At 40.1% G+C, this 13,018-nt stretch overlaps 1 protein-coding gene across 1 annotated transcript in view; it reads left to right on the top strand.

The window, feature by feature from the left end:
- The window catches only part of LRP2 (LDL receptor related protein 2), a 174,828-nt gene that overhangs the window by 125,712 nt on the left and 36,098 nt on the right, over positions 1-13,018 (top strand). Inside the window, exons 51-58 of the mRNA XM_049712547.1 lie at positions 206-376; positions 5,820-6,046; positions 7,213-7,390; positions 8,450-8,646; positions 9,372-9,617; positions 10,335-10,463; positions 11,396-11,515; positions 12,268-12,384. Coding sequence (XP_049568504.1) covers positions 206-376; positions 5,820-6,046; positions 7,213-7,390; positions 8,450-8,646; positions 9,372-9,617; positions 10,335-10,463; positions 11,396-11,515; positions 12,268-12,384 — 1,385 coding nt within the window. The remainder of the gene's footprint in view (positions 1-205; positions 377-5,819; positions 6,047-7,212; positions 7,391-8,449; positions 8,647-9,371; positions 9,618-10,334; positions 10,464-11,395; positions 11,516-12,267; positions 12,385-13,018) is intronic.

Genomic DNA, 13,018 nt, shown 5'->3' with positions numbered 1-13,018 from the left:
CCAATCCACTGAAATCCCCAGTTAATCATGTTCATTCCTGAGCATTTCCTGTGCATCATGCCCTGTTAGATTATTTTCTGTTCTCTTTCCTTTGTGAAAGGCTCTGTAGGATGTAAACTCCATTTCTCTAATTGGAGAAAGCTTATGTCTTTGCCACTGAGTTCTTTTGGCTTCAGGGACTGACCCTTTGTGTTTGCTCCAACAGGCATGTCTACTGGGGAGACTGGGCTGACCGAGCATACATTGGGAGAGTAGGCATGGACGGAACCCATAAGTCTGTGATTATTTCTACCAAGATCAAGTGGCCCAATGGCCTCACCATTGATTACACCAATGATCTACTATACTGGACAGATGCCCACCTGGGTTACATTGAGTACGTACTTAGAAAAGAATAAAGCAAACTGGGTGACTGCTGATTCTAAACACCAGTGCTTGTGTTGCCAGTGCATCTTTCCCAGGCAGCTTCTAACTGGCCTGTTTGTTGGAAGTCACTTCTAACTAAAGTGCCTATAGGTGCCAAGCTCTATGGTATGGTGCAAGAGAAAGAGCATGAACTCTGAAGTCATACAGATCAGGATATTGTCTTGGTGCTTTTACTTCTTATACTCCTAAAAAAGCAGCTAGTAATCTCTCCCCTATGGTAGTCAACTTAGTGCTCAACTCATCTTAATTCCCTTATCCCTTTACTTTACCCTACCCTCCCAAATATATGATTAATAGACTTGGAAAAATTATACTGTTCAATGAAAAGTACTCCTTGTAAAAAAGATAATACAAATTATTAGCCAAGCAGTACATGTGTATTTCGGGGCATTTCTAATTATGGCCTAGTTGGACTATGGTAATGTCTTCTGGGCATTTATGAACTAGTACCCAGATACACAGCCTGTTGCATGCAAAAGCAGGGAATTGTCGTTAATTCACTAGAGCTATTTTAAAGGTTTAAAAAATCCTGTCATTCTATTAAATTTATTTTGAAAAAAATTACACTTGACAAAAAATACCCCTAAAAGTATCTGAGGTCTTTATATAGAGATCATGCAAGAACTGAAGGAGAAGACAAGACTGCTTTCTGGTTTATGACCTTTTTAAAGAAACAGATAATGACTAAGTTCTGGTCATTTATCTGCAGTCTTATTAACAGAGGTCAAGAAGATATTCAGGTTTTCCTTTACCTTCTTTAAGCTTCCATAAATTATGATATTTTGGAAAAAATTTCTAATATCACACGGCTAATGTTATCAACTTCTTTAGTTGCTAGCTCATTCCACCTCTTGTGAGTTTTAGGGTCTGCTCCCAGTTTTTTAAATATTAAAATATCAGTATTCTGACATAGGTTCAGAGGAATGCATGAGACCTAGATTCACTAATAATGTCTGGGTCATGATTAATAATACATGTGCTACCAGTGTGTACAGAGCTAACCCTGCTGGCCTCTAGGTTAACTCAGCTAGTCTATCCCGCTCAGATTATACTGAGAATCAAGCTGTCTCTGAAACCTGCTTCTTCCCTTGTCTTCCTGAGGAGACAGAAGTCCAGCTTTAGACTGCTTTCCTCTGATGGCTTAGGAAACAGTGTTCATCCCAGGATATTGAAAGAATGCTCAATATCTTTCAATATTGAGGGAACATCAACATAAGAGATTATAAACCTTCAAGAACTGAACCAGCTGCATCAGCAGGAAAGTAGCTGTGGTTAGGAATTAGTGATCTTTAAACTCCTCTGGTTATTCCTATTTTTTTTTGTTTTGATTTTTTTAACATCTTTATTAGAGTATAATTGCTTTACAATGGTGTGTTAGTTTCTGCTTTATAACAAAGTGAATCACTTATACGTATACATATGTCCCCATATCTCTTCCCTTTTGCGTCTCCCTCCCTCCCCCCTCCCTATCCCACCCCTCTAGGTGGTCACAAAGCACCGAGCTGATCTCCCTGTGCTATGCGGCTGCTTCCCACTAGCTATCTATTTTAAGTTTGGTAGTGTATATATGTCCATGCCACTCCCTCACTTTGTCCCAGCTTACCCTTACCCTTCCCCATATCCTCAAGTCCATTCGCTAGTAGGTCTGCGTCTTTATTCCCGTCTTACCCCTAGGTTCTTCATGACCACTTTTTTTTTTTATATTCCATGTATATGTGTTAGCATAAGGTCTTTGTCTTTCTCTTTCTGACTTACTTCACTCTGTGTGACAGACTCTAGGTCCATCCACCTCACTACAAATAACTCAATTTCGTTTCTTTTTATGGCTGAGTAATATTCCCTTGTATTTATGTGCAACATCTTCTTTATCCATTCATCTATCGATGGACACTTAGGTTGCTTCCATGTCCTGGCTATTGTAAATAGAGCTGCAATGAATATTTTGGTACATGACTCTTTTTGAATTATGATTTTCTCAGGGTACAGGCCCAGTAGAGGGATTGCTGGGTCATATGGTAGTACTAGTTTTAGCTTTTTTTTTTTGCTGTATGCGGGCCTCTCACTGTTGTGGCCTCTCCCGTTGCGGAGCACAGGCTGCGGACGCACAGGCTCAGTGGCCATGGCTCACGGGCCTAGGCGCTCTGTGGCATGTGGGATCTTCCTGGCTTGGGGCACGAACCCGTGTCCCCTGCATCGGCAGGCGGACTCTCAACCACTGCGCCACCAGGGAAGCCCCTATTTTTAGCTTTTTAAGGAACCTCCATACTGTTCTCCATAGTGGCCGTATCAATTTAAATTCCCACCAACAGTGCAAGAGGGTTCCCTTTTCTCCACACCCTCTCCAGCATTTATTGTTTATAGATTTTTTGATGATGGCCACTCTGACAGGTGTGCGATGATATCTCATTGTAGTTTTGATTTGCATTTCTCTAATGATTAATGATGTTGAGCATTCTTTCATGTGTTTGTGGACAATCTGTATATCTTCTTTGGAGAAATGTCTGTTTAGATCTTCTGCCCATTTTTCGATTGGGTTGTTTGTTTTTTTGATATTGAGCTGCATGAGCTGCTTGTAAATTTTGGAGATTAATCCTTTGTCAGTTACTTCATTTGCAAATATTTTTTCCCATTCTGAGGGTTGTCTTTTGGTCTTGTTTATGGTTTCCTTTGCTGTGCAAAAGCTTTGAAGTTTCATTAGGTCTCATTTGTTTATTTTTGTTTTTAATTTCGATTTCTCTAGGAGGTGGGTCAAAAAGGATCTTGCTGTGATTTATGTCACAGAGTGTTCTGCCTATGTTTTCCTCTAAGAGTTTGATAGTGTCTGGCCTTACATTTAGGTCTTTAATCCATTTTGAGTTTATTTTTGTGTATGATGTTAAGAAGTGTTCTAATTTCATTCTTTTACATGTAGCTGTCCAGTTTTCCCAGCATCACTTATTGAAGAGGCTGTCTTTTCTCCACTGTATATTCTTGCCTCCTTTATCAAAGATAAAGTGACCATATGTGCATGGGTTTATCTCTGGGCTTTCTATCCTGTTCCATTGATCTATATTTCTGTTTTTGTGCCAGTACCATACTGTCTTGATTACTGTAGCTTTGTAGTATAGTCTGAAGTCAGGGAGCCTGATTCCTCCACCTCCGTTTTTCTTTCTCAAGATTTCTTTGGCTATTCGGGGTGTTTTGTGTTTCCATATAAATTGTGAAATTTTTTGTTCTAGTTCTGTGAAAAATGCCACAGGTAGTTTGATAGGTATTGCATTGAATCTGTAGATTGCTTTGGGTAGTAGAGTCATTTTCACAATGTTGATTCTTCCAGTCCAAGAACATGGTATATCTCTCCATCTATTTGTATCATCTTTAATTTCTTTCATCAGTGTCTTATAGTTTTCTGCCTGCAGTTCTTTTTTCTTCTTAGGTAGGTTTATTCCTAGGTATTTTATTCTATTTATTGCTGTGGTAAATGGGAGTGTTTCCTTAATTTCACTTTCAGATTTTTCATCATTAGTGTATAGGAATGCAAGAGATTTCTGTGCAATTAATTTTGTATCCTGCTACTTTACCAAATTCATTGATTAGCTCTAGTAGTTTTCTGGTAGCATCTTCAGGATTCTCTACATATAGTATCATGTCATCTGCAAACAGTGACAGCTTTACTTCTTCTTTTCCGATTTGGATTCCTTTTATTTCTTTTTCTTCTCTGCTTGCTGCGGCTAAAACTTTCAAAACTATGTTGAATAATAGTGGTGAGAGTGGGCAACCTTGTCTTGCTCCTGATCTTAGTGGAAATGGTTTCAGGTTTTCACCATTGAGGATGATGTTGGCTGTGGGTTTGTCATATATGGCTTTTATTATGTTGAGGAAAGTTCCCTCTATGCTTACTTTCTGGAGGGTTTTTATCATAAATGGGTGTTGAATTTTGTCAAAAGCTTTCTCTGCATCTATTGAAATGATTATATGGTTTTTCTCCTTTAATTTGTTAATATGGTGTATCACATTGATTGATTTGCATATATTGAAGAATCCTTGCATTCCTAGGATAAACCCCACTTGATCATGGTGTATGATCCTTTTAATGTGCTGTTGGATTCTATTTGCTAGTATTTTGTTGAGGATCTTTTCATCTATGTTCATCAGTGATATTGGCCTGTAGTTTTCTTTCTTTGTGACATCTTTGTCTGGTTTTGGTATCAGGGTGATGGTGGCCTCGTAGAATGAGTTTGGGAGTGTCCTCCCTCTGCTATATTTTGGAAGAGTTTCAGAAGGATAGGTGTTAGCTCTTCTCTAAGTGTTTGATAGAATTCCCCTGTGAAGCCATCTGGTCCTGGGCTTTTGTTTGTTGGAAGATTTTTAATCACAGTTTCAATTTCAGAGCTTGTGATTGGTCTGTTCATATTTTCTATTTCTTCCTGGTTCAGTCTCAGAAGTTTGTGCATTCCTAAGAATTTTTCCATTTCTTCCAGGTTGTCCATTTTATTGTCATAGAGTTGCCAATAAAATCTCTCATGATCCTTTGTATTTCTGCAGTGTCAGTTGTTACTTCTCCTTTTTCATTTCTAATTCTATTCATTTGAGTCTTCTCCCTTTTTTTCTTGATGAGTCTGGCTAATGGTTTATCAATTTTCTTTATCTTCTCAAAGAACCAGCTTTTAGTTTTATTGATCTTTGCTCTTATTTCCTTCATTTCCTTTTCATTTATTTCTGATCTGATATTTATGATTTCTTTCCTTCTGCTAACTTTGGGGTTTTTTTGTTGTTCTTTTTCTAATTGCTTTAGGTGTAAGTTTAGGTTGTTTATTTGAGATGTTTCTTGTTTCTTAAGGTAGGATTGTATTGCTATAAACTTCCCTCTTAGAACTGCTTTTGCTGCATCCTACAGGTTTTGGGTCGTTGTGTTTTCATTGTCATTTTTTCTAGGTATTTTTTTTATTTCCTCTTTGATTTCTTCAGTGATATCTTGGTTATTAAATAGTATATTGTTTAGCCTCCATGTGTTTGTAGTTTTTACAGATTTTTTTCCTGTAATTGATATCTAGTCTCATAGCGTTGTGGTTGGAAAAGATCCTTGATACGATTTCAAGTTTCTTAAAGTTACCAAGGCTTGATTTGTAACCCAAGACATGATCTATCCTTGAGAATATTCCATGAGCACTTGAGAAAGGTTATTCCTATTTTTAAGGCATTGCTTTTGCAACTTTTACATTTTTCATTCAGTCCAAATAAACTTTAAGTTTAGTTTTTGTTTTAATTGAAGACTAAAAGTTTGAGGAAGATCTGAACTTCAGTTACCTCTAGAAGGTAGAACTTTATTCATTGATTTGTCAGCCTCTATCCTTAAAGGCATTAGAGGAGGGGCATTATCTTCACTGAGTGACTCTTCCTTCCTCCGGCTCCAGGTACTCTGATTTGGAGGGCCACCATCGGCACACGGTGTACGAAACTGGGACACTGCCTCATCCCTTTGCTATAACTGTTTTTGAAGACACCATTTATTGGACAGATTGGAACACAAAGACAGTTGAAAAGGGAAACAAATACAATGGGTCAAATAGGGTGGCGCTGGTGAACACAACACACAGACCATATGACATCCGTGTGTATCATCCCTACAGGCAGCCAATTGGTGAGTAAGTGATTTGGAAGTTTTTGCACAGTTGCTTTAGGGTCTTGTGCATTCCATTCTTGTTTTTGTTTTTTAAGCATAAATATCATGATTTATACTGGGAATGGTGTAACTTGCTAATGTTTTCTACAAAGCAAATGCTGAGAGTTGAGGGGATGGAAATATCTTTAGAATTTATTCCCCTATTCCTGGAAAAGTCTGCTTACAATTCTTTTTCATAGCACCTGCTCTGTTCTTAAAGATCAGTCTGGGCTTTCTTTTTGATAAGAATCAACAGTTGTTATGTTGCCTTTTGACATTTCAGCCCTAAATACTTAAGAAAGCACCTCTGGAAAATACGGACATTTCCTGTATAACCACAATAAATTGTAACACCTAAGAGATGTATTATAATAACATGGATGCATTTATAACAATCATTTCTTTACAATATCAATCTACTGAAATGATTAGTTTAAAAGAAATGCTTAAAAGAAAGTTACAGTAACTATAAAACATCATTTATTAAATGTCTGTTTGCACTTGATATCTAGCCAAGTTCTGGAGTATTCTTTGGGGATAGAATGGATTTTGTGGGCCCGCTTTGTCGTGGTGTCTTGTTAAAACATACGATAAACTTGGAAGTTAGGAAAAATGAGAATTGGCAAAATATTTTTTTCTGGAAGTTAATATTCTTCATGTTATTTAGCAGAAGTTCAAATTCATCTTTACCTCTGAGTTGCGGCCCAGAAAAGTAGTATAGGTGTTGCTCAGTTTATCCATCCACCTGATTCTTGTGCAACTTCTGTTGCCTATATCCTTAGGATGAGAGAATATAGCATCTGCTGAAAATGAAAACTTTAACTTAGATTGTGGGCACATGGATGTAAACTAAATTTCCCACCTGCTCTCCAAGAACTTTGGGAGACACAGGTTTTCTAGCCCAACACCAGTGAGTAAGCCTCACTTCTGGTAGCACATAAATCAATTTTCTGTACTAGCAACAGGGTTGCTAAAACAGCTCTACCATAGGTACTCTTTATGCACTTTTGCACAAAGCATGAATCTAGGATAACGTTTTTTTTTTACTAAGAGGTGATGAGTTTTATGCGGCTGGTAATCAGCGCGTCTGTGCTTGATACTCTCTTTAAGTGAATGAACATATATTTTCTTCCTTCTTTCACTAGTGACTAATCCCTGCAGTACCAACAATGGTGGCTGTTCTCATCTCTGCCTCATCAAAGAAGGAGGCAGTGGGTTCACTTGCGAGTGTCCAGATAACTTCCATACTGTCCGGCATAGTTACAGCACCCAGTGCCTGCCTATGTGCTCTAGCACCCAATTCCTGTGTGCCAACAGTGAAATGTAAGGCTCTCTTCTCCCTCTCCCCATTGCCTCTCCAGCCCTTGGACACACATTGAACTTCAAGGCTCCAGGGGATGGGAGTTTTCCAATGAACCAAGATTTTGGCTAATTAACGTGGCTCATTTGGGATGCACCAAGACCAGGAAAGTTGGATCTCCAACCGTCCAACTTTCTCTAACTTCGATAATTTCGTCCATGAAAGAAGGAATTTGTGAACCAAATGGTTACGCCCATGCATGCAAGTTTTTGTTTCTGTAGCAAGGAAGCAAACTGTGTGTTTTTTTAATTTCTAAGGAACTGTCCAGAGTCTCAGGGCCAAGAATGTATATAAGTGTACACTGAAGAGTAGCCCTCAGGAGTGATAGAATTTCTCTGTCTTTTTCAAACATATGCTGGCCTAGCTTCTTAGAGGACTATGCCAGCGGATCCAGGGTCACACATTCAAATCCATTTTTGATGATTTGTATTTGTTATGAAACACGGTCACAGCTTATTTCCCTCACAATGGCCACAGACCTTGATGACTAGGGGCTGAGTCAGAGAGTGAGGTCAAGAGGAGATGTTAATGCAAATCATAACATCTAAGATTCAGTGGCAGATTATTTTGACGATTGAATAAGGTATCCTAGGTTAAGAATCTAGCATACACCCATCATGACATAGACTCAAAAAATGTCAGTGCCTCCAGCTTTCCAGCCAGTACCCAAATGTCATCTATCCCTCTGGCTGACAGTCCCAACCTATCCCTGTTTCCAGAACCACAGCTCCAAACACACACTCCACTCTTTGTCATGGCAGGAATTTAATCATCATACTCAAAGCATTTTTTCAGTGTGTGTTGGGTCTTAACAAACCTGGTCTATGTCACCTTGTTATGTTTTCTCTGAAAATATTCCACAGTAGCTAAGGTTTAATTGATCCTCTTCTTGGGCCGTGAGAGAACTCGTGTATATCATTCCTTGGAATTCCATTTTCCCTGTTTCTCTCTGGATAGTCGTTGCCTGCTCCTCTAACCACTTGGTGTTTTGCTAGGAGAAGTGCTCTGTTTTCTCTGTGTAGGTGTATTCCCATCTGGTGGAAATGTGATGGGCAGAGAGACTGCTTGGATGGTTCCGACGAGCCCATCACTTGCCCGCAGCGCTACTGCCGGTTAGGACAGTACCAGTGCATGGATGGCAACTGTACCAGCCCACACTTCATATGCAATGCTCATCAGGATTGCCCTGATGGGTCTGATGAAGACTCGGTTCTTTGTGGTGTGTTGAACTGCTTTCTACCTTCTCTGCCCACTTCTATAGTTGATCGCCCATGGTTCTGTAGGGATTTTCTGAATGTCATAATCCAAAAACTGGTCCAAAATCCTAGGGGAAGAAAAAAAAAACTCAGAGTCCATCCTATATCTATTTTTATAAAGTTTAAAAAAAAATCCCAGGTCTCTACAAGGAAGATGGTTGAGGTAGATACTAAGTTGTCTATATTGATGGTTCTTTACTGTATGCTGTGCATAGAATCTCCTTTGACAGCTAACATTGAGGGTGAAATGAGGGATTCCCACATTTTAAACAGGGACTCTCAGTTGTAATATTTATGTTTCCATTTTTAAAAAGCCCCATCAAAACCCAAAAAAAAACAACTCTCCAAACCAAAATCAACACATAAACAATAGCAACAAATAGAAAGTTTGAAAACCTTTGTCCATTAGGGCAACAGGTACAGGAGAAGGTGAATTTAGTAGGCTGTCAGCGATTCAGTCCTTATCCCCTAATTCTGCATGCAAGAAAAAGATATTTAAGAATTTAGGAGACACTAATAGTCAAAGGACTAACTGCTTACGTAGTGGTACTGGTTAATAATAAGTGCATTAGGGCATAAGTCCTCTAAGAAGAAATTATAATCGAGTTCTCCAGGATCCATTAGTGTAAATTAGGAGCTTTTGTTCCTGACACCTTCCAAGCTGATAACCAAATGTCCCCGCTCGCAGAACATCACCAGTGTGAGTCCAACGAATGGCAGTGCGCCAACAAACGTTGCATCCCGGAATCCTGGCAGTGTGACATGGAGGACGACTGCGGAGATAACTCGGACGAAGACAGTTCCCACTGTGCCAGCAGGACCTGCCGGCCGGGCTATTTTAAGTGTGCCAATGGCCACTGCATCCCTCAGAGCTGGAAGTGTGATGTAGACAATGACTGCGGAGACTACTCAGATGAGCCCCTCCAGGAATGCTGTAAGTTCCTGTGAGAGGGACCTGGCCTGACCGGGAGCAGGGAACAAGATGGATGGAGAGAGGGTGTGCAGCCCCTGCTGCAGCCCCATGGGGTGCCCCCTCTCGGCTCTTCCCCGCGGCTCTTCCAGCACCGCAAGGCAAAGGAGAGCCGCACGCACAGCCTGCGGGTTGAACCACGCCCCCTGTTCTCAAGTGGCTGATTCCTGCTCTCCATACACGAATGTCTAACTGTCCCGAATATGATAACAAGGGCTTACACTTTGTCTGTCTAGCACTTTCTCTTTTGAGCCTCAGAGAGACATGGTGAGGTAGGGAAAGTGGGTGTTACCAACTCTCATTTTACAAGTGAGGAGCCTGAACTTCATGTTAAGTGGCTGGTCACTTTTCTACTTCGTGCCAGAGCTGACACTTCAACCTGGTTTTTTTTTTACTTCAAACCCAGTTCTTCCCCCCACCCCGCCCCACTCCCCTCCAAGTTTGACTGCAACATAAATGAGTGGTAATGAAACGGTGAGAAAACTTAAGGACTCTGTCTTTCTGCTTTGGGTGAACAGATCACACCTAAAAGAGACACAGTTGCCAGAGTCCGTTTGGTTGGTAACACGGTCACCATTACTCATCAGCACCGCATCTTAAATAAGACAATGGAAAGGTGTCTTCGGTTTCCTGTCAGGACCAAGACTTCAGTTCTGACCTTGCCCCTTCTTCTCTTTTCAGTGAGCCCTGCCTACCGCTGTGACAACTATACGGAATTCGACTGTAAAACAAACTACCGCTGCATCCTCCTGTGGGCTGTGTGCAATGGTTTCGATGACTGCCGGGACAACAGCGATGAGCAGGACTGTGGTAGGGAGGGGCTGCAGGGGAGGAGGGAGGGACAAACAACTTAGCAGGAGATGAGAGCAGATTTCCCACATCATCCTTCCTTTGTTCGCCTCTAATAACATGTTACATTTTTGTAGCATTTTACAGGGATATTGGGAGTTTACTTTATACGTCTTAAAGGAAATGTGTCTCAAAGGATACTATACTTGGGGAAGACCTTGTGAAGATATTAGGAATTTGTGTAATTTCTCCCAAATGCAGAATTCCTATTTACGCTTGACAAGTTTAAACTGTCTATCTAATCTTAGAGATTGATTGAAAGGAATGAAAGGGGGAGTAGAGAAAAGATTTGGTATCTATCTCTAAAAAGGCTATTTCAAAATCAGAATATTTCTTATTTGGAGATTTTCATATTCTGAATCTCCCTCTGACTTTCCACATCCTCTGTGTCTGGCAACATAGAAAATTTATGGACAAAAGGCCAAATGAATGAATGGAATTTGCCAAGATTAGGCATATACTCTAACTTGAAAACAATGTCTCTGTGTGTGTGTGTGTGTTAGGTTTAGTTGGAAGAGAGGTAAGGAAGATATTGGGTTATTTTAATAACACTGAATCTAATCAAATAAAGACAATGTGATGGACATGTTTTGTTTGCTGGTGGCATCACTTAATTTTCCTTTCCAGGCCTTCATTGCAAATTGCAAGCCAGGGACCAAATCATTTTTTGAACAGTTTCTACAGAAGAGAATGGATCTAGTTTCTAACAGTAGGATAGATTCAGTTTAGCCTAAAGAGGAATAGTGACAGTGAATGTGGCTGGCATTCCTCTTTCTGGGAGCTTTGAGAATATGGTAGCGTAAGCCTCAGACCATCTCACAAGAAAGCCAGGACTACTTCGACATTTCTTGACCATGGGTTTCTGAAGTATTTGCAATGACTGTGCTTTGCAGAGTCGATGGCATGCAAACCTTCTGGGGAATTTCGCTGTACAAATCACCACTGCATCCCTCTTCGCTGGAGATGTGATGGGCACAATGACTGTGGAGACCATTCAGATGAGGAAAACTGTAGTGAGTGCTCAGGGTCCTTCATCCTTATGTGCCACTGGAGTGGTGATGTCTGCTCTTTGTCTGTAATTCAACTGTCTATGCCCTTCATCCTCAAAGGGTAGGAGGACGGCTACCTGATCTCTTGTTTTCTGACTGGTACATTACTACTTTTTCATCTCCTTCTCAGCTGCTTGTAATCAAGCTCTGGGAGAAGAATATTTACCCAAGTATATCTTTTGTCTCTTCTTTATTTATTTACACTCAAGTTTATTGTTTTTTTTTTAAAAAGAACTTGAGGTGACTTACAATATATCATTGCCTTATGATATATATCAATTTCAGATTAACAGGAAGTACATTCTGACTTTAGTCCCCTTTTGGAAGTAAGAAGGTATAGGCAGTTGAGAGAATCAGGATGCTGGTTACACCTGCAATTATCAATTGACTAAAAACTTCTTACACAAAAGGGTGATCCAATTGGCATTTTATTGTTCATAAGAAAGTTCATGTTGAATCCTCTAGGAGGTTATCTGGAGTTTCAGGAAATGAAAAATTATCTTAAGATTAAATCACCTTTGGACAAACTTTTTGACGAAGTCCATTCTTTACAGACTTACAATTGAGATAGAAAGTCTATTTTTGGAGGCTGGACAGTCTGGGACTTGGGACACAGGAGGGCGTTAGGCACAGAGGACACTTAGGCCAGTCCACAAGCCTGTCCCCTATGTATGATTCCTGGTGCCCTCTGATGGCCACGTGGCTTTCTTTTTCAGCCCCCCGGGAATGCACAGAGAGCGAGTTTCGGTGTGATGATCAGAGCTGCATTCCTTCTCGATGGATCTGTGACCAAAACAATGACTGTGGGGACAACTCAGATGAGCGGGACTGCGGTAACTGTCACAACTCTTTAAGGGGCTTTCCAGAGAGTCTTGTACTAGGGTCAGCATATTGGTCGGAAGTAGGGGCTTCACATGTGTGTTTGGAAGGTTTTTTAGACTTAAATGATTTCTGTGTAATTTATGTAATATATAAACCTTAGCATTACAGTACCTTCTGCTTTATATATATTTTCTATGTTTATGATTACCTTATAGCAGTCTAGATCAATAATAATAGGGGAAAATCTCAAGAGAGTTTTAAAAACCTCATTTTAACTTAAACCTCTGCTAGAAGCAGACTTTAATCTGCATGGACCTTATAAACAAATAAAAACATTGGTCTTCCTACTGTTCTCCAGAAAGTGGCCCTAAGATATATACGGCTGTAGCTCCCTGGTGTAGAGGTCAGATGTTAGAATAGGAATCATAAACCCCAAGTAGTTTTATAGCTCTTACTGATTAAGGGTCGAGTCTGAGAAAAATCAGCGTGCAAAACAGTAAACGTTGGGGAGTTCAGGGTTTTGAGGAAAAGTTTAAGAGCTAGAGATATTTAATAGAGGAGAGATTGCTACTTCCATCTCCATATTTTGAACGGGGAAGGTGTACCTTTGAGAGTTGATTTACTCACTAACCACAAGGCATGGGT

Source organism: Orcinus orca, chromosome 7, assembly GCF_937001465.1.
Source record: "Orcinus orca chromosome 7, mOrcOrc1.1, whole genome shotgun sequence".
Classification (NCBI taxonomy): Eukaryota; Metazoa; Chordata; class Mammalia; order Artiodactyla; family Delphinidae; genus Orcinus; species Orcinus orca.
This window is presented reverse-complemented; position numbering and strand designations above follow the sequence as displayed.